Source organism: Stigmatopora nigra, chromosome 2, assembly GCF_051989575.1.
Source record: "Stigmatopora nigra isolate UIUO_SnigA chromosome 2, RoL_Snig_1.1, whole genome shotgun sequence".
NCBI lineage: Eukaryota > Metazoa > Chordata > Actinopteri > Syngnathiformes > Syngnathidae > Stigmatopora > Stigmatopora nigra.
In genome coordinates this window covers 16481381-16503639 of record NC_135509.1, presented here as the reverse complement: position 1 = coordinate 16503639, position 22259 = coordinate 16481381, and the positions used below count along the sequence as shown (strand labels likewise).

The following is a 22259-nucleotide window of genomic DNA, read 5'->3' as shown; positions in this document are numbered from 1 at the left end:
TATATATATATATATATATATATATATATATATATATATATATATATATATATATATATATATAAAATAAAGGTTTAAGTTGATTTTAGTTATATATGTATGTATACATTTAGCCGATGGTAACGTGGTTAGCGTGTGTGCCTCACAGTTCTGAGATCGAGGCTTCGATCCCAGGTGTAGACCTTCCTATGTGAAGTTTGCATGTTCTCCCTGGGCTTGCATAGGTTTTCACTGGGTACTCCGGTTTCCTCCTATATCCCAAAAACATGCATGGTAGGCTGGTTGAACACGCTAAATTGCCCCTAAGTATGAGTATGAGTGTGAATGGTTTTTGCGATTGGCTGGCCGCCAATTCAGGGTGTCCCCTCCCTGGTGCCTATAGTTGGCTGGGATAGGCTCCAGCACCCCACTCTTTTAAGGATAAGTGGTAAGGAAAATAAATAAACTATTGTATATATGTATATATTACAGGCATAGAGAGGTATTTATCTCTAATGAGAGGTTTTTAAATTTGAGAGAATGTTAAACACATCAGATTAGCATGTATGACAAAATGGTGAAATTCAGGGTTTTAATATACTTCTGCTTTGAACGGGTTTTGTGCCGACAGCTTATTTACTTGTTCAGAAATACCTTTTTAAGTTTTTAGCCTCTGATAGTAAAGGCTGTAAATGTGAAAGCATCATGTACCATTTGCTGCTCCAAAAGAGGGAGGGGTGCCTTTTCTTATTGGTGCTATTCCTGCAATACAAGACATAAATCAATATTTTCCCCGGGGCTAGAAAACAGTAAAAACATCTTTAAAATGAAGCGCTTCAATTGGCAGGAAAAACGGAGAAGAAAATCCATTGTTAAACCGCTTTTATTCAAGCCGTTTGAAAACAACATTTTAAACCATTTTTTTTCCAGATCACTGTTCCATCAAGGACACATGGCAATGCTGAAAAGTTGTTGTATTGATAACTATTGTCACTGTCTAACAAGCATTTTACAAATAACACCAGATGACAGCAATAATGGCTTCTTAATAACCAGTTTGAATGAGGATTTTGTGGCCTTAAAAGTTCATTTCACAACTAAAACAAAGTAGATTGAATATGAAATAAATGTCCATTATGTCCAACAGGCTGTTGTGCCATTTAATAAATAACTCATTTAATAAATAATGACATACATTAATAAATACAAAACCTTTTAAAATGTGAGGAATTTGATGATACAATAAGGCGTAAAATGTGCTGAATTGGGGTCAGAAACTTACTATAGGGGTCCTCAGCTTCCAACATAAGAATTGGGCTCAAATCTTCTCAAAATGACAGCAATGTGTAAAAAATAGGTTTGTTAAAAATACATTAACATCTTCAGATACCTTGTTATACTCCCTTTTCTTATTTCAGGAAGAAAAATTGGTTATTTAAATAGTTAAAATAGGCATGAACAAAGTAAGCATGCGATCACGCAGATATTTTATGAAATATGACCACCTGAAGCCTATTATAAAATGATAATAAAAGACAAAGAGGAATTTTACAAAGCCAGGTGTCATATTACAGGCAGTTAATGTAATGTAACATTTGGGACCAGATATAATATGTATATTGCTTTTAATTACAATACATTGTTTAAATTTTGAGGACTTGCCACTTTAGATTCATATCAGATGTCTGCAATTCGATTTCATATATTTACTTCATTCATTCATTTCAGGTGTTCTGTAGACCCCAATTTGATACTTTTTAGCTGTATCAGCTGTTTTCCTATATCTGCCTCCATTATAGTTGTGACCATTTAATCACGGGAATGTTGCTAAGTCAACAAATCGGAGTAGGAAAGTCAATAAAGTTTAGCTTCTGTTAACAGGGATGCATATTTTCATGGTTCCAATGCACCCTGTAAAAATGCCCCCAGTCCTCAAATGTGATTGACGATATTCTTCACAATACCCATGTGACAGTAATCACAGGTGCTTCAGATGCTTTTGTAATAATTTTGATGGTTCCATCGCACCATATCAAATAAATCGCATGTGCAGACCAACAAAGTAGCAATTTTGTATGGTGGGGGGGGGGGGGGGGGGGTATGACACAACACCAGACCACTTATCCTCATTTGGATTATGGAAGTCCCTGTTTGAAATAGTTCCCAATATTCTGGAATATTCTGTAGTTACAGGTCAGAAAATTCTACGTATTTCTGAATGAATGTACAGTAATACCTCACCAATCTGCGGATCGAAGATTGCGGATTCAACACTTCTCGGTTTGGATCTGCCAAATATATAGGAAATATTTAAAGTGTAGAAAGAATCATACAAACATGAACTGCGGGTTGCTGTCGAATCACAATTTGAGTGTTTTTCTCATGCCGCTAGGGGGCAGTGCCCACATTTGGGAGTCAGATAATAGTACTGAGTGAGTTTTAAAAGTACAAATAATATTAAACAGACAGCATCAAAACACTGTCGCTACATTACAGTTACCTATTACGGCAGGTCTGAGATCCTTTTAACCGCAATAAGCGATGCACTACTGTATTTATAGCCAGTGTCCAAATTGGAACTAGGAAATCACATCATAAACCCCCGAATCTCGGCGCCAGACAGTTAATTGCAACAAGCGTCGTTGTCTAGACGACACTTTGCGTCTTGATGAAAGCTGTCCTTTCACTGCGGCCGTCAACGTCCTCGCTGTCTGATTCAGACTGGTAGGTGGTCTGGTCCTCGTCCCCCCACGCAGTGGGGACTCCCTTATAGCATATTCGAGCCCTTCTCCTCTGTCCTCGGTCCGGGCCGAAAGCAAAGCCCACGCTTCTGTCGGTGTATGCCGAGAGTGTTTTGTTCCTCCCCGAGTGCAGTTGCAGCAGGAGAAAAACTCCCGCGAAGGCCGTCAGGATGAAGGCGCAGCTGAGCACCGCCACAACGGCGGGGAGTTGAGAAGACGAGCTCAGTTCAGGAGGGTCCCCGCCTACTCTGTTTTTATTGTCATCTGCCGTCGATTCCTTTCCCGTGGGCTCGCTGGAGGCAAGGGGAGATTTGCGCTGCACCTGGTTCTGGTGCTGGCAGGAGGTGAGTACCAGGCGGCTGTGAGGGGGACACGACAGACAGTCCGCGGGTCCCGTGGCAGAGCAAGTGAGACAGGCGGGGTGACAGGACAGACAGGCCTGCACTGAAGATAAATCCACCCAGTTATCCAGAGAGAGATTGAGAAGCTGCGGCCCTGACGTGAACCCGGGGGGACAGAGTTTCACACAGCCTTGAAGGAAGAGAGAAAAGCTGGGGCTGCATTCTGTGGCAGCAAGACAAGAAGACACAAGTGTGGCTTTATGTATGAGGCTTTTGTTAAATTTTATAGTAGTGCGAACTCTTTTTTTCGTGTAGTCAAGAAAAATCCCATCTTCACTTTTGGAGTGACTTTTCATAACAGTGGGCGTCGATTCACACGTTATTATTAGCTTGGGTGAGGGTATGTGCGTGACCGGACGTTTGGTCGCCGATCTTTTGGTCGCCGGTTAAATGTAGAGATTAAACAGTACTTAGATGTTAAACTCTCTCTCTCTCTCTTAGATATTAAACTCTCTCACATGATTATAATTTTGAGAGCTGGGGTCAACAGTAAACCCTCTGTCATAATTTGACCGGCGACCAAAAGACCGGGTACCAAAAGACCGGGGACCAAAAGACCGGGGACCAAAAGACCGGGGACCAAAAGACCAGCGACCAAACGTCCGAGCACCAGGTATGTGTTGTGGTCATTACTAAAAGAGGGCAATTGATATTGAAATAGCATGTATTTACGGCAATATCGAGGTTGAATCTGTTTTGACTGAGAGAGGTCTATTGCCGTGAATAGAAGCCAATAGACCCTGAAAAATGGAGTGGGGAATAACATTCAAGGGCTCAACCATTCTCGATTTGATGAAAACTTGGAAAGAGAAGTATTTGGTCAAGTTCTGATGACATTTCACGAGCTTACCAGCAAAGAAAAGAAGTCATATTGAGAAATGATTACAGTGTTCTCGTTGAAATTGACTTGTGAAAATTCCTAGGATGACTTCTACGTAGTGGCTTTTTGTAAAAAGCTTTCTTTTTTGGGGGGGGCTTCTTGCCCCTGTAAGAAGAAAAGTTGTAAATATGTGAACATCTCACCGATGCATATCTGCTGGGCATCAAATGTCTTACAGCTATTGTTGGAGGGCCGAGGGAATTCCGATGAGAAAGGGCTGACCACATTGGATCCTGTCCCCCACAGAATGAGAGTGAACTGACTGAGAACTCCTGAAAGAGAAAGAGAGAAACACCGATAATAAATTATTAAAATTGCCTCAAAACCAAGGTAAGTTTTTGATCAAGTAAAAGTAATCGCTTAACATTTTTTGGGATTGATTTTTGAAATACCACAGGTGGCTATTCTTCAGTAAAACATTTTAAAGAACAACAAGAATGACTATTTTGCCGGGAAAAGAAAGTAAGTAAAAGTTGTTGTAAAATAATGTGAAGTAAAAATTGATCTTATATGGACATTTAAAGAGATTATAAACCCCCCGTAGGAGAAATGCAGAACTCCGTCTGCCATACATAAAAAAAATATATCGATGAAGAGTTATGAAGGATAGTAATAAACATTTATACTCCGATGCTAAGCAGTGGAGAAAGCCTGAGCCTGTCACTGCGATGAGTCGTTGATGGAAGCATTACAAGGTAAACTATCAACCATCATGGCAAATTGGCAGGTATTGGGTATGGGCAGATCATTTCTGTTCCTAACAAACGAACAAAAAAAAAGGTGTGTTTAATGAAATATAAAGCAAATGTTTTGTCCCTCCAAGGCTGTTTTGCTCATATAGTCTAATCACTATACGAAAACAGAAGAGTGGGAGTAGAGCTTATTTGTATTGTGGCGTACTATGAGTATGAAAGCAGCAGATACGCCACACCGAATTAAAGAACACTACAACAGAGACAAACCTTAAGTAACATGCATAAGAAGAAATACACAAATTCTCCACAAATCAGAGTATCTGCTACAACTACGACAACTTGCATGCAAAAAAAAAATCACCCTTGCAATAATCTGAGAAGTTTTTGGTGCAAGGGTGGACATTTTCACAATTGACTGGCTAAAACGAAAATAAAAATGGCTGCTCACGTCAATTGACCTTTTGCAAAAGCACCGCGCCTTCTTAGTTACGGTTGCTAAGTTGACATGCTTTGTGACTGCAACGGCTCAAACGATAGCACAAGGCCATGAACTGGATTTTTTGTGTGATTTTTTTTTAAGCAATATTACTGCAAGATCCTTCAGATTTAGGCAAAATGGTTTAAAATATGCAGCCAAAGGTTTGAAACAAAAATTTGCATCAAAGTATGGAGGCAAAAGCAGATAGTTTCAACAATTCCAGGAAAGCAAATTGATACTAAGGAGTCCAATCAATGTTCCATGAAAAATAAAAATGCATTTTAGAACGCGGTGTAAATGTCCCTTTAAAGTTAGCTGCATTTATTAAATTATCCTTCACGTTTTGACTAGTATGCAGTATTCTGAAAGCATAGGAATCTGCAGACCTAAAGTGCTTATAAGGATTTTAAGCCTGACTGACTCATTTTTCTTTAATATTATTCTAAACACAGCAATAGATCTCTTCAGCTGTTCCAAGCCAGTAAAATCCCACTTCTGTCACACCCAGCTGCTCTGAGTCAACCGCACCAGAGCGGTTAGGGTTGTAGTATCAGTGCCAAATGGATGTGTGTGGAAATCAGTTCATTTAGAATGATTGCCACACATCAAGCATCATTTCCCACGCTGGGGTAGAATATTGCCGCTGATGATACATTCTGTGCAAACAAAGAAGACAGCAGGACGATGTTCTGTCTTTCAGTCAGTCCCATTGTTGAATGAAATATTATGTGAAATGTGTGATAAGGTTATAGAAGAGTAAGTGATGTGAAAAAAGTGACCACAATACCAAAGGAGCTGGAATAAATAGAAATTCTGAGCACACAAAGCGCCAACACAAAATATGATTAATTAAACTTGCATAATTTCATGACTTGGTATAATACAACAACTGCATTAGGTGTTCATTTTTTGAATGGCTCTGTCAAAGAAAAACATTCCATTTATTAAATATTTATGCTTATAGTTTGTGATGCATAATTAAATATTTTTGCAGCAGAATAAAGTACTTGAAATGGTAGACTTAGATTCAAGTAAACAAACAGCAGAACATCATTTTATATGGTTATTCCTTATGTAACGGTGGGTTTAGAATTTTAGAGCACGTAACCCAATGAGTTCATTTTTAATTTTAAATATGCACGTGCATTCTTTGTCTTTAAATAAATGGGAGAATCAGTCTATCCAATAAATCCTTACATTTACTTGCCATACCTGTCAACCTCTGCCGATAACTGCCCTTATAAATGATTATGATTCCCCGTATAAATCCCCCAAAAAACGTACAAACCGTACGACGCATGTTTACTCGCGGTAACTCGTTTCTTACTATGTGGCTACTCCATGCTTGCTTCCACGATATTTACTCTATGTATATCTACACATGCGCATGTCATCCTTTATCGATATTGCTGTACGCACCGCTAAAAAAATACATACGATTGAGGATAATTTTTGCTGGTATACCGTGACAATAGTAACGATCGATGACAGTAGCGTCGTTGGCTACCAGCCTACGAGACTATCTGGATTTTAGCCAAAACAGTCTTGTTGAGATCGGTTTTCAAATATATTAGCGATTTTTTTGAACAAAAATTTTCCCCCTACAAAAGTCGGTGTACGTACATGATTTTAAATGGTAAAAAAACGTATAAAATACGTGTAATATGTACAAGTCGACAGGTATGACTTGCATCCTTAGTATTTCTTACAGAAGTAATATTTTAGGATTGTGGGATGTAATGACAACTTTTGCGTTAATCTAAGACTAATACAGTTTGATATACAAATAATTTAAGATTTGGATGTGACTAAGGCATTGGTTTTGTACTCGGTGTCAACAGATGCTCACAGTAAGGACTTTGGACTCTGATGCGAAAATGTGTGATTGGGAAAATTCTACCAAGAAGTGTTGTTTAAAAAAAAAAAAAAAAAGCTTCCGTCTGCCCTTTAACAGATAATGCATATCCCAGCTAGGGAGATAACATGTTGACATAGTATAACAGTGCTGTGATTCTTCTCGCCTGACACCAAAAGAAGGGCACAAGCTGTATTTGTATGCCTGAAAAAGCGGGCTGATGAGTTTAACAGATATGTGGCATTGATGGAGGGGTATGAGAGGGAAAATGTAAAAAAAAAAACTGTACAACATTGCTCAATGTTGCAGAAAAAAATGTAATGTGCTCAATTTTATGAGCCAGCAAAAGTCACTCCATATGTTTAAGTCAATACTGATTATTGCAGCGGAAAGTGGCAAATTTCCACTACACAGTAATTAGGGGATGTTGGGAATGTGTTGAGACACTTTTACTATATCTGCCTTTGTTGAGGTTAGAAGGCTATTATTTATTTGATGGTTGTTAGCGTTCATCATTATGCACACAATTAAAGATATCCCCCCCATGTACAACGCATGATGCCATTAAATAAGCCTCCGTGCTTCGTCTGGGTTTTATGCTTTGTCTGGGTTTTAATTAGAAGATTAATTGGTTGATAACAAGAGGGATTTGTGTGTGTTCACAATAAACGCCAACTTCAGCCCTGATTTATGAAAGCACACAGCAGATAAAATAAGAAACATAAAATCAACACATCCTTTCAGTCAATAAAATGTCTCCACTTTAGTTAAGAGTTCAAGCGTGCTAGAGACCAGCAGCCTTCTGAGAACTAGAAGTGGTTTACACAGTCATTTCTTTAAAGCTTATCTTGTTCAGACTCATGGCTTCTGTGACTTTTGACATAATTCAGTCAATCACAGGGTACATACGCTTATGTCCATATAAACAGTCCAATAATGTTGCTATTTACGCTTTCGGAAAGTGACTAGAAATTCAACAAGGGAAGGTTTGATGCAGACACCTAACGTCAAAGAGCCTACAATGGGGCACACTGTTAAAAAAATTAAAATAAAATTGTGTGGATGGGTATTGTATGTGATACAAAGGATAAATAATGAAGACAGATTATGTTACCATAGTCACGGCTATTGGCTGCAACATTTTCTATTTCCAAAGTCCATTCCCCTTGAGGATTCTCATCCCACGAATGGATGCTCATGAAGGCCCAGTCATTGAAACCCTCAGTGGAGAAGTCGTTTGGCCTGCAAGAGTAGAAATACTATTAATTTTTCTGTATAAGAAATGTTTTTAATGAATTAATATTACATCTTCTTAAAAGTTTCGTATATTTACTAGGTAACTTCTGGCCAAACGGTTCCAACATAAGAACATGAAGAGCTATCTCAAAAAAGGTGACTTAGCACAATGTTTTGTTGAAATTGTTCACAAGAATATTCATTAACAATACCCGAGACATCCAAAAATTACCATAATTTTTTGGAATATAAGATGCAATTTTTCCTTTCTTTTAACATTACACTTTATCGTCCAGCATAGTTAGTTTATTTGTAGATTTTTACAGACTATTAAACTGTTAGATTAAGCTGGGATAGGCTCTAACGAAAAAACAAAACGTATGGTTTAATTGTCAGATAATACAATTATTGTCTATGTATGAACAAATGCAGTTTTCATTTCAAATTTCTAGTAAAGTGTTATTTATACATTAGACCCTTAACTTACAGTTAACCCTTAACACACAATTGAAAAGTCAACAATTGTTTCTAATAATTACTTTTCATCAGAAACAATTCTTACTATTTATTCATTTCCTGACCCGTTCCTCCTTACAACGGTCGCGGGGGTGCTGGAGCCAATCCCAGCTAACTATGGTCATCAGGCAGGGAACACCCTGAATTGATGGCCAGCCAGTCGCAGGGCACAAGGAGACGGACAATAATTTACACTCACATTCCTACCTAGAAGCAATTTGAGAGTGTTTAACCAGTCTACCCTGGGAACCGGAGTAACCAGAGAAACCCATGCAGGCCCGGGGAGAACATTCAAATTCCACACAGTGAGGACCCAGATAGCATCGAACACTTGGCCCCAGAACTGTGAAGCCGACATTCAAAGCACCCAGCCGCTGTGCCGGAACAATTATTATTATTAGGTTTTATTTCATTGTTATCCTCCCCCACCGCAAAAAAAAATAAAAAAATAAAACCTCGACAATTCAGTCAGATAGATATTTGTTAGAAAAGTATGGCCCATTACGATGCGGACTACTGCCCAACACTGAAAAAACATTCAAGCAAATGTCAAGAGTTGCTGCAATTCAACAAGCATGCATTGAATTTTCATTTCCTTTGGGGACTTTGCATCATACATTCTAGGTTTGTTTCATCTTGTGTGAAATTTAGAGTAGTAGGAAAAAAGCTGAACTGACCATTGTGCAGTGCGTGTTTCATTGTACCTGGGAAATAAGAGAGTGGAGCGCGTGCCCAGTGGACTGATAAGATGAATTGCTAGTTTGCCTCTCTGGTTGTGGAGGAGGGTGAGGCGAGCCTGAACATGCTCCAGAGAGCTGACGTAGTCAGCCCGTCCCCAGCAGGCATCCAGCCTCTTACTGAACACCAGCCTGCTCCCGATATCTCTACGGAATTGACAAGACAGCTTAATGGTGCGTGCCCCCACAAAAAAAGTGTACTATTCCTAACGGCCAGTATAGTGAATGATTGTGTCCACCACTCACCTTGGCTCTGTAAGCATGGTGTGAACACACTGGTGCTGTGGCCCCACTCTTGTCCAATTTTGCGCAAAAGCCACTATTTCTCCGGCATCCAGGAGCCCATATCCGTATGAATGACTCACTGTGGAAGGACAAGTTTGCTGACATTACTTTTCATAACCTTTTCTAAGTTATTGACCATTGTACAGAATGTATGGGATTTGCTTTTGTAACATCCTATACGTGAATGCTGAACTTTGTTTTTATATTCTTTCTTACTAGGGACATGTGAAGGCTGACAATGTATCCACCTTATGTTGTGTTACTTGCTCATCTATGGAAGACAATATAGTTACCCCCAGCTAAAACATGGATTATTTTAAACACCCTCTCATGGTTGATCTGAGCTTCTCAGGCAGTTGCGGAACAAATCTTGTCTTCTTTTAGTATTTGGCTGTTTTTTCTCCCTCTTCTTCACAGACAGTGACCTTTATAAGGTCATTTTCTTACATGACATCTTTCCACATCGCAGTGAAACTGGTGTTGGTGTAACCTGTCTTTTTCAGCTGATGTCCCATGAAGGCGTGACTTACGTGTCAGAAATGACAAAGGCAAGTCATGCCCCCTGGATCAGGGAGGCCATTGAGATCCGCTATTGGGTAACTAGTACCATCAACAGGGACAAGAGAGTTTTCATGATTTCCTCTATCTGGAGCAGCATCCTGGAGGTTTCCTTGGACAGCAGGAGGCAGGACTTGCCATCAACTGATAAAGACAGTTCACACCAGCAGCAGTGACCTCTGATGAAGGCGGAAGTGACGCGCTGAAACACGTCAGGTAAGAAAATGACCTAAACTGATAATATTCTATGAATAATTGAGAAAAAAAACAGTCGAATGTGAAAATTGTCTTAAATTAGTTTTCTAAAATTTGCTCACCCAAACACGCCCCTTTATTTCCGCATTTAATTTGGATATGCGCTCGAAGATATAAGGCATAGTGATGGTTAGTGCCGAAGAGATGAGGTAGGGTGGCCACTGCCCTTGCGTCACAGGAGCTAAAGAGACGAGGGATGGGGGCTTCTGGCCTTATGTCTCCGGAGCCAAAGAGATGAACGAGGGACAACAGTCGTTGGAGCTGAAGCCAATGAATTATAGCGGCTGCTGGCCTTGCGCCACTGGAACTGAGGAGATAAGGGATGACGGCCGTTGGCAGGGTGCCGCTGGAGCTAAAGCTTGGTGTCCACTAGTCAGGTGCTGCTGGAGGCTAGGAGACTAGGAATAACGGAGAGTGGTCTGAAGCCAGCGGAGCCTTGACGAAGGGTGCCGGCATGGGAAGGCCCCAGTCAAAATAGAAAACTTTGGGGGACACAGACTGTCCAAGTCAGGCTATGACTGAAAACCAGGCAGACTTTGCCGTGCCTGCCAGGACTTCCGGAAGGGATCATCGAGAGGCCAGGATGGCAGGAAGGGCTGGCATAAATGCCTGGGTTATAGAAAATAAAATCTAATGGGTGGGCAAAGGCTGCAGACTGTTTTGCAATGGGCTTCCCACTTGTTCCATTAGTAAGATTGTAATGTTACGGTTGGTTTAGACTCGAATGCAGGGACAAGAGGCAGACAAGCAATTGTAAAATCGGTTCACTGAAAGAAGACCGAGGAAAGTTGGCAGTGGGGGTTTGCTGATATGACTTGGCTTGAGTGGGTGAATAAATGCTGGAGAGTCCAGTATAGTGCTGAAGAAAATCTGGCAACGTGTGCTAGTTTTGGAGGGGCTTATATATTAGACTGACTGATTTGTTATGATGAGGTGTGGGGCAATTGGACCAAGGAGTGGAAAAACACAGAAGGGAATACTGCGAAACATATTGAAAATACCTTTCAATGCACCATGTTAACGAAAAGGATAGGTTTAGATATATTCATCCTAGAGATGATTTCAAAATTTAAAAAAAAAACAAGCCCGAAGTCAGGCAAGAGCAACATGGGATATACTTTAAATAGCTCAAACTGTAGCCATAATCCCAAAGTTATTCATACTGTGTCACATTAATTATATTTTTGAAGTTGTTTGTATAATTAACTTTTGTGAGTGAGTGCACATTCTATTCTATTCTTAAATAACTGAAACTTTAATAAAATAAAAACAATAAAAATCCATATGCATCCTATCTAAAAATTAGCTTTCACCTTTATTATGTCAAGTCCTTGTACTTTATAGTTGGACCTTCCACATTCATTATGGCAGACACCGTGACTCATACTATTTGTCCTATATTTTATTGATTTGAAAAAAATAAAATAAAAAATTAACAATGCTTTTTATTTACAAACTATAAAGTCCAGACTACCTCTACGTCCAACGCCGTTAGTCTTCCAGTCTCCTGCACTCAGATGTTTGGGTCGAGCTGTTCTCACTACCAGGTGCTGCATGTCCCTCCAGGTCAGGTTCATGCTGCAGGGATGTTCAAAAGAGACCACTTAATCTTTGTGCCACCCAACAGTAAAAAGAGTAATTTGGTTCCCCTCATATATTATGAACTGTCAGGCTTCACTGACCTCTGGCTACAATGGGATGTATCTGGTGTTAAAATACAACTCAGCACTTAATAATAGAAAGGCAGACCCATTTTTAGAATACTATATCAAAGTAAAGACGATACCCTGAGGAGAATCTCAGTTAACCATGGCAACTATCCTGTTTAACATTACAGTTTTAGTACTGGTGTAAAACACTGGTATTAAAGCTCAGTGAACACAGTAAAATTGTTGATACAATACCAAGGAGGAACGTGTCTAGACTTCTGTGGAATGATGTTCACTGGAGCGAGCTGGTCACAAAGGGCAGCTTTTACACTGAATATTTAACGTTCAGGCAAACTAAGATGAATGAAAAGTCTCAACACAAAGGGAAGGTGACTGATTTGAAAGTTAGAAAATGTCATAAATGCCGTACGATTGGAACGTTGCACATCTCCTGTTTTTATAAAGCCATAATTCCTTATCATTTCAATGTCACCTTAGCCAAGTACTGCATGGGCGGATGATGGAGTAATGGAAGAGCAGAAAGTCAAAACACTTCCTCTTGAATGAATCCATCTGTCATGTCGCGCAAATTTATAGATGTGATTACAGCCTGATAAACTCCAGCACGGTTCCAGATGACAGTCCGTAGGCCCCGCCAGGCGATCAGCGTATGAAAAATGTCTTCTTCTAACACACTGACACATACAAATTACAAATAAGGCCTTTGAACCTAGCTCCCGCGCACATGTACGGCCAGATAGGACAAGAAAAACATGCTGAATGTGATATGTGATGAGGCTTGCCCTCAGGTCAGACATACACATTACTTTTATGTTTATCTAACTGCTGGTTTGCCAAACTAAAAATATCGTTTGGTTGGCTAGAGGAAGAAAAAACTGTTATAAGACAAGTGATTTTTTTTTTTGTGAAAATGTAAAAATCTATTTGGACAATTGCAACAGCAATTTGATATTTTTGCCTTGGTAAGAAAACTCATGGCACTACATCATACAGTCAAAAGAGCTTTATTCTATTATCTTCTTACCAACGTCATTGTGTTCATCTGCAATATGACAGCCCTGGGTTTCATCTTAAATCCTTCCAGATAATTATTAAAATGGGAAGAATTACAAAATTTATGAAGCTTGCTAAAGTTAATATGCTTAAGGCAGGACAAAAGAGGAGCACGTAATAGAACACATTAGAACGATGATTGTAATTAAGAAACGCGTTGGAACGTAATGAGGGGTAATCTCTAGTTTAACATGGCACTATCAGCTGCAGGATATTCTGATGTCTATGTGGGATAGTGTCACTCAATTGTCTGGCTGATTAATTGATGATTAAAAACATCTCTTTGCTGAAGAAAAACTGGGCTGCGATATAGACCGAATAGCGTGCCCATGCATATTCACATCTACCTCTGAGCTGTAGTGCTGCATACTAAGTAAGATTAAATTACATTAGATTGGCCAGAGGGCTGGGTGTATGGTTGTAAAAGAAGAGTGCTTCAACTCACTTGGCCTCGAGTGCCAAAGCAATGATTCCAGCAGCCAGTGGTGCGGAAGCTGAAGTTCCAGTGTGAGATTCAGTACACTTTTGCCTCAGGTCTGTTGTCACCTAAGGGACAGATGTGGAAGTGGAGAGACACATTTATTTTTACACACCGAGTACTTCACTTAAGTGTGATGAAAATCCACCGTGAAAGATATTGCGTGTTTGACAGTTGAGGGCCAGGGCAAAGGAGCTAATATTATAAGCAACAAACCACATCAAAGAAAATGGAAGTGTGTTCGTTCAGTCTCACGTATAAAAAAACGACTCAAGAAGTGCTTGTTGTCCTGCCCTTCATTGTGAATGCTACATAGACAACTATGCATCTGACCTATTTGATTCCAGTAGAGGCGCAACAGGCAGACAACATGACTTTTGGGGTTATTTGAAGTAGAATCCAGCTAGTGAACCTCTCAAGATATTGACGAGTATGGTCCAGATTGCTAAACAATGAGACAAACTGAATTTTCTATCAATTTCCTCCTACCAGAAGGGAATGTAGCTGTTACAAACATCTGAAGATGAATACATTTGAAGCAATGTTGAGTAAATCAACCTCTCAATGTTGTCATTTTTTAAGAAAATAAGAACAAAATCCTTCTTTTAATGTTTGGGACTGAGAAATCCAAAGCGACAAGTGAGAAAATAACAAAAGAGCACACCTATGTTGTTTTGCCCACCTGCAGCATGCCTTTCCTTGGAGAAAATGTTATATTTGATAGTTATCTATTGCCTTTCCCTGAGGCAAGTGTTTCATGACAAGTAGCTCCAAGGAGGCATGTTGCAGTTTTGCAGCAATTGTCAGCTTTGCTTTTTGTGTGTTCCACATCAGTCACTCTTATTTTGACAGCAGAGGTTTTCCTTAATGTGTGTTCATGTTCAAACCTAAACATCATTTTGACATTTTGCTTGTATCCTTTCATTATACCCCAAATCTGAACATTGTGTACTGTATATCGTGCAAACCTACTATCTGTTTTTCGCCTGGGTTTCCCGAGCTGAAGGTGGTAGCAAGGGTGGATGAACAAGGCTCGCTGTACCATGGTACATCTCCAGATTGTGTGGTGCTGCTGATGGACAATGTATAGATGCTGTTGGTATAACCATCACAGTTGCAGTTGTCTTGCTCTCGTCCACCGTTTCCTGAGGCCCAGACAAAAATGGAGCCTAGTCCACCACGTCCCTGATGTGGCAGAAGAAAGAAAATTAACACATAAATCCGCAACGGCACAACACTAATCCACAGTGGCAGTAGATTTATGTCCTGCTGCTGAAATGCTTTGTCAGATGCACGTCTTCTTCTCTACAACCATAACTCTTCTTATTACCTTCTAACGTAAAGACGAGGAGGAATAGGGAAAAAACATAATTAGAAAACCTACTCAAGCTGAATATTTAGAGAGCGGATCAATGCGAAGCTGATAGATGCCAGAGAGACTGTTTTATTCCAATCCCCTAAAACACAAACAGTAAATCATCTATTCAATTCTATTAAGTGGGCACTTTACAAGCAGGCTAACAATCGTGAGCTGATTTATGTCTCATAATAAGACTGACTGAAGTAACAAGTAATGTCATTTGTCTGTTTAATAAGTGCATTATTTCAAAACACCCCTAGATCTTATAAACATTGTACAAATTTTGTTTGTTTTGAATAGGACAGGTGCGAGTTACAACAGAAAAAAATCATCATTATTGTTGCCTTCTTGCGAGCTGCAATAGATAAAATATTTTTTATTGGTGCCTTCATAGATTGGTTACTTTTGATTTTAACAATCTATTTTTGCAATGGCGTAGCCTTATCATACACTGGTGGCCTGCGTTCACTTTGTATCTAGCTTATGGTAGCTCTAAGTCTATAGATGAGTTAATGTCTTTTTAGGTTATGATGGAATAAGAAAGGGGCCAGTTTTTTTTCCAAGACTATCTTATCTACCCATCACTTCTATATGAAAGCAGTAAACCAGAAAATTTAATTTATTCCAAGCACTTAAGATGAGGTAGTCCATATCGCTGGCTGTTTTTTCCTCCTCCCGTGCAGACAATATGCTGACTCGTTGCATTCCGCTAGGAAGATTTGAATTGTTTCTGATTTTGTGTATTTAAAAGTAACATTAAAGCAGTCTAAGTTGCAGATTTATGACAAGAAAATAATTCCACTGAATGAAGGCAACAGCATAGGGACCTCTGGGTACTCCGTTTTCCTCCCACATCCCCAAAACACACGGCAGGGTGGTTGAATACAAAAAATTGCACCTAGATATGAGTGTAAGCGTGAATGTTTTCTGTCTCCTTGTGCCCTGTGATTGGCTGGCAACCAATTCCGGTGTCGCCCACCTGGTGCCCATGGTTGGTTGAGATATGCTCCAGCTCCCTCTGCGACCCATGTGAGTCTAAGCGGTATGGAAAATGGATAAATGAATGAATGTTGCTGTTGGGCAAAAAAGTCAATGCCCATTCGACTATGCACAATAAAACCTTTCAACAGTAACCCTGTGAAAATATAATATCTTTCCTTGAAAAGGAAACAATAATAAAAACCAACTTGTATGATTAGAGGTGAAGTGGCCAAGTGAACTGTAATAGCCCATGAAATTGTCGGGAAAAACATTTGAAACAACACATGTAATCGTCTCTCTGGACATTTTGGAATATTATTTACTCACAATCTAGCTAAAGTTGAGTGGAAGTAGAAAGGCCAGTAAATCAAGGGCCTGCTTGTTTTGTGCAAAGGGAAAAAAATGCAGGAACTTGATTGCCCTAACACACAAATGTAAAAGCTGGTTTACACAGAGTGTGTACCCAGTATTCTGTCTGCCAAACAAGAAATATTGTGATGCATTTCATGTTTGCTTGTTCAGGCAGGAGTATATAATCATAAAATGAGATTCCAACGGCCTATACAATTCCTGAATGAATTAATCAAAGACAACAAATTGCAGATTGCCAGAAACAAAGGTGAAATATGTACATTCGGTTGCAAACATATTATTATTATTTTTCTTTGCCATGTTTCTTTTTTCACGAACAAGGAAGTAATTTAACAAAAGCCCAGGGCTTAACAGGTGGGTGGTTGCGCTGGTCACCCAATCACAGTTCCGGGACCAGACGGGTGGAGCAACAACTAATCATCACTAACCTATTTAAGCCATAGCGCGACTACGTCGCTGAATCATCTCTATCTGTTTACTGTCAATGCCTTCTCGCATTATTTCTTGTTGCATGATCTCCTAGTTCTTGTTTTTGCCCTAGAACCACGTCTACACCCACGCCTTTTGTACTTATGCCTCGGATTCTTATACGGGCCTCATGGCTCTCGACTTCTACACCACGTTTACCAACTGTCTGAGCCACGCTTCTGACCCAGTCGCCCTGGCTCATTAAGTCTCAACAAAGATATATCGTCACTGTCAGAGTTTTCTTCCTTACCTGCTTTGGGGCGCTCTGCCACTGACTGTAACAACATAAACATACAAGGCAGGGGTGCAAACACTCATTTTTGTCGGTTGTGGTCTACTTCCTAGGGCCGTGATAGCTGCCAACTAGGCTGCCACAATTAATTGACTAATAAATTGATAGCTTTTCTGATTGTTTATACACATTAAAGCCCGATTGACAAAGATGTCTACACAACAAATAAATTGGCATCGTGGAGACAAAGCTTCCTTCTAGGGAGCCCAGTGAGATGTGGAGAGATGGAAAAAGCATCTCTAGTATGACAAAAATATCAACAAATGGATGCAGGAAGTGTATTTATGTTTTGGGGATGTTTGATTTTGTTTAACCTTTCGCAAATTGGACTGTTTTTCATATCTTGGAACAAAAGGTTTCGCATCAAAGCTTTGCGTAACCTGAATATTTCGGATGTAAAGGTACCAGTGTATATCCCTAGAATATACAACATTATTTCAGTTGTCCAAGAATAATGAGAAAATAGCAATTTTAATGGGTGTCTTTAATAAGTGGAAGATGTAACAATAGCAGGGACTTAAAACTGTTAGTATATATTTTGGTAACACTTACACAAAACATTGATCTGTTTAACTCAGAGTTGGTGCATTTTTTCACTTTGGGATCAAAGTTCAATTCAATCAGAACCATTGTTTTAGTTCCAAAAGACCTGAGTTAACATTATGTTTTGAATAAATTGAACATTTTGAACTACTTGTTCATTAAAAAACCTGAAAAACTTTTTACGTCCAAAGAAATAAATAATCAAACTGACCTTGGTGATTCCTTGCTGGAAAGCCTCCTTGGCAAGTTTTGCAGGGCCGTCCAATGACTTTCCATCATCTTCTGGACCCCAACTGGCGCTGTATATGTGGATGTACTGGGGGTTGAGACCGAGCGAGTGTGCCTCTACTACATCTGTCACCTCCCCATCTAACATTCGAACTCCTATTAAACAAGGACAAAATGTATTTTATATTAGGTTAATTATTGCATACTGTGTGTTAAAAGTAGAGAAGGGAAAAATGAAGTATACTTTTTTTTACAAGCATATGGTGACAATGACAAAAATCCTCTCATTAGTTGAATCACTGGCAACATATGGACAAACAAGTCAGCTATGAAAATAAATAATGCCCCTTTTAACGAGTGCGAAACTGTGCCCATACCTTCTGATCTGATGGACAGCCAACTGAAAAATGGGCTGTGAGTTCCCAGAGCCTGCAGCCAAATAGTGTACCCACTCCCTGAGTGTTTGATGTGAGCAGCCTTAGATCAGTCCAGTGAGCATTAATAGCAGGAGAGAGGTGTGAAATGAACTCGCTTTAAATGAGGTTTATTACTGGGACTAGCCCCCCAGACCTGAGACAAGACTGACAGCAACATTAAGACTTCAATAATCGACAACCTGCTGGTTTGCTCTGGCGAGACCACAGACAAATAAGCAGTTGCAGGTTTGGCTTGCGTCTGAATACAAAGAGGCAAATAGTGACGCACAGAAGATGTTTACTCGGCAGTGGTTATGCGTAGACTGTGTTGCAACAATATCCATAATCACCGTTGTTACAATTCTTTTTGACTCCCTGCAGCTCAGTGACAGAAACATTGCTGTTCCCAGGAGAATCACAAAGTCAGAGGAAGGATGAAGTACCACAGATGAACGTGTGGATGAGAATACGGGCATGAATGCTAAAGCAAACGTTAATTGCACCAACTAATGTCAACAGCAGTGTTAAACACTAATCGCTTATCATTGCTGAGAAAGGATACAAGTATTAAGGTACCTTGTAAACATACAGAGACAAATTACAGTTGCTCATTAGCAAGCTCAAAAGGAAAGGAACACATTCACAGAGGATTAATTCTTAAGATTCATGGTCAGTAAGTTGTTCCATTAGGACACATGGTAATGAAGACAAAGAAGTAACATCTGGAATGGGACTGATTCAGATTCCTCAGGGCTTGCATGCAGCATCTGGTTGGCATCTCTTATTATACAAACTAACAGATTATTTGATGGCCAAACTTAATACAAAATCACCTTTAATAAATGACTTTTTTTTTCTTGAAGTTGACCTTTCAACACATTCCAATCCGCTCACATCTTATATATATCTTGTATAAAATTGGTATGGGATCTAAACATTGTGTTTTATTTGTTTTGTTTGTCAAATCAGATGATTTTCGGCTTTTACATTATTATATTTCTAAATATAGATTTACGCGCCCAGTGAAAATGAAAGGATACCAAATTATATTCTGATTATGATGCACTCACCTCCAATTTTAGCATTATATGCCACGCCAACACCGCACACACCATTGTTAGCTGCAGCTGCAACCTCTCCTGCACACCGAGTCCCATGTCTAAGAAGGAAATAAGGCTTATTAAAGATCATTAAAACAAACTATTGACAACTGAATACTAACCCATTAAGACATCTTAGCCCCCATGGAGCTAAGATTCTCTCTTTTCCAGAATGTTAATTTAAGAATATAAACATTCCTTAAATATAACATTTTCTTAGTAGAACAAATGTTGACATCCAGACTACATGCCCTTCAAATCGTTAAGTGTTTGCTCCTGGAGGCATACCATAATAAGTAAAACATGAAGCACTTGGCTGCATGTTGCAACAAACTGTAATATGACTTTAGAGACAAGCAAAAACAAGGAAAAGTTAAAAAAAATGTAATGATGAGTCGATTTTAATGTGAGAACTATTCACATGAATGATGAATGTGGTGCAGACTAAATAGATCTAGGTTAAGATGTTAAAAACATTAAGTCCTTTGATTGAGGACATTTTAGAATATATCTGTAAGTGGTACCAAATCTAATTTCCATGCATATTGTGGTCAAGTGTTCTGAGACATTAGATCCTCAGTGAATGTCTTAGTTATTCATCTCAATTGCTATTATGTCATCCTCAATATATCAAGCCTGCCATTTTGCACAATATTTCTCTCAGGAATACTGACTTCAGAAGTATTAAATGTAGAATATTGTAGCAGTATGAAGTGTGATGTTTCACACCAGACATTATTGTTGACTTTGTCACAAAGTATTTTCAGATTTTGGGATGCTGGGCTGTGGTGTAAACACACGCTGTGTTACAAAGCAAAGACGGCTTATTGCTGACTCTTCAGTTATAGAAAAAATCTCTGTGAAAAAGAGGCTTATGCTTCCCATTATATGGGAACTGTTTGAGGAAGACCCTTTTTGTTCTGACATGGTGTGCTCCAGTGCACAAAACAAGAACGCTATTTAAGGATTTAAGAGCTCCCTCATCCATCCCACTGTTGTATGTAGAATACAGGTCTTTAGTTATCCCAGACTTGAGTCTTCATCCCAATTGGAGATGAGAGGTAGTGTTGGTCAGCGGGCATTAGAGAAAGAATAAAATTCTCATTTTTTCCTGGATGATACATTAACAACGGATGATTTGTCTGGTACATTGGTTTAAACTCTTTGAACTAACTGAGTGGTCTTGTATTATAAAACGGATATTGTGAGTCAACCACTTTAGTCTTAATCACTGAACATGTGGGGTTACACATGGTATGGAATAAAAATAGAATAAGAGGAATGGATGGAAACATATTGTTTTTTTAAATCCTTAGTACAGCCCAGCGGTTTTATGGCCTGCACATCGGCTTCAGAGCTCTGGGCCTGGGTTCAAATCCAGGTGGGTCCGCCTGTGTGGAGTTTGCATGTTATCCCTGGGCCTGCGTGGGTTTCCTCCGGGTACTCCGGTTTCCTCCAACATTCCAAAGACAAGGATGGTAGGCCGATTGGAAACTAAACAGCTTCTAGATGTGAGTGGGAGAGGAAATGTTTTTTTTTGTCTCCTGCCTCTGGGCCGAAGCCAGCTGGGTTAGGCTCTAGCACACCCCACAACCCTAGTGAGGATAAAGCGGTTCAAAAAATGAGATGAGAAGAGATGGGATTACATCCTTAACGAATGCATTCTTGAAATGTTATGTTAGTTTACTCATTGACCACTGCAACATCTCAGCTGGAATGCTTTGAATTTCATCCTGGATTCACCATGGTTGCTAAAATGGCTGAGTGTTTCTTTGCTCAAGGTGACTGTCTCGCAGTGCTGCCACTTGTCTGCCAAAACACACTCCAAAAACTACTGAGCATTGGTGAAAATGAGGATAGTTCAATGTCTTTCACGAATTACACTTTGAGTATCCCAAACTGCCAGAAAACTCTGAGAAAAAACATTTCTTCCTCTGCCACAAGTTGTGTGTATTTGTCTGCCAAAAAGTGTATTGTGCGCTTTCTGTGAAATATAATACGTTTCTACTTCAGAACCTGCCTTTGCACAGGTTGCCCTTCTGCGCAGTATGGCCACGAATTCTCAATGCGCCCGGGAACTGCGGGCTGCCACTAGCGTGAAAGGGTCTTAATACATTATTATTAAATGTTTATTGGGCAGCAGAGATGGCCCTTCACTGTCTTCCTCCCAGCACGAACCTTATGCCCTTGGGGAGATGCGCTCTGATCTATTTGGCATTAAACTGGCTGGACTTTAAAGATGTTGGGAGATAAAAAGCAGAATTATCATAACACCCCAACCGGAATATAACTGTCTATCTGACACTGCAGTTAAAAAAAGATAGGGCGAGCTTGACAACCTGCTTCTAATCCTTGTGTGTTTTTTCAGATGTCTCAGGGAATTATTTCTTCACATAGTCAAAAATAGTCTCACCGCTTCTATGGGAAAATATACCCACGTTCAATCTCTGAGACCCCGAAGATGAGGAAGAGAAGTCACCTTTCGGGGTCACAATAAAGCTATGCGTCAATTGGAGCTTCACATAAACTGTCGATTACTGTGATGTCTCATTTAATATTATACACCATACTTCACCTTTCATATTTCAATACATATATAGTGGAGAAAAATTAAGGGTTTGTACTGTGTAAGGAAAAAAGGAGCAAACATAATTGCATAGCCAAACTGATTTAAAAACTAAT

General features: G+C 39.6%; 1 protein-coding gene across 2 annotated transcripts in view; it reads right to left on the bottom strand.

The window, feature by feature from the left end:
• Positions 1-22259, bottom strand: part of furinb (furin (paired basic amino acid cleaving enzyme) b) — a 53280-nt gene that overhangs the window by 2430 nt on the left and 28591 nt on the right. The window contains exons 7-16 of one of the 2 annotated variants that reach the window (XM_077710563.1): positions 19548-19636; positions 18045-18217; positions 14790-15002; positions 13785-13885; positions 12091-12194; positions 9765-9882; positions 9486-9665; positions 8144-8271; positions 4145-4273; positions 634-741 (exon numbers count right to left, since the gene is read on the bottom strand). In XM_077710563.1, the coding sequence (XP_077566689.1) occupies positions 683-741; positions 4145-4273; positions 8144-8271; positions 9486-9665; positions 9765-9882; positions 12091-12194; positions 13785-13885; positions 14790-15002; positions 18045-18217; positions 19548-19636 (1294 nt within the window). In that variant the 3' untranslated portion in view covers positions 634-682. Of the gene's footprint in view, positions 1-633; positions 742-846; positions 3285-4144; positions 4274-8143; positions 8272-9485; positions 9666-9764; positions 9883-12090; positions 12195-13784; positions 13886-14789; positions 15003-18044; positions 18218-19547; positions 19637-22259 lie in introns of those variants that run through there. The other variant, XM_077710562.1, reaches the window with a different exon arrangement.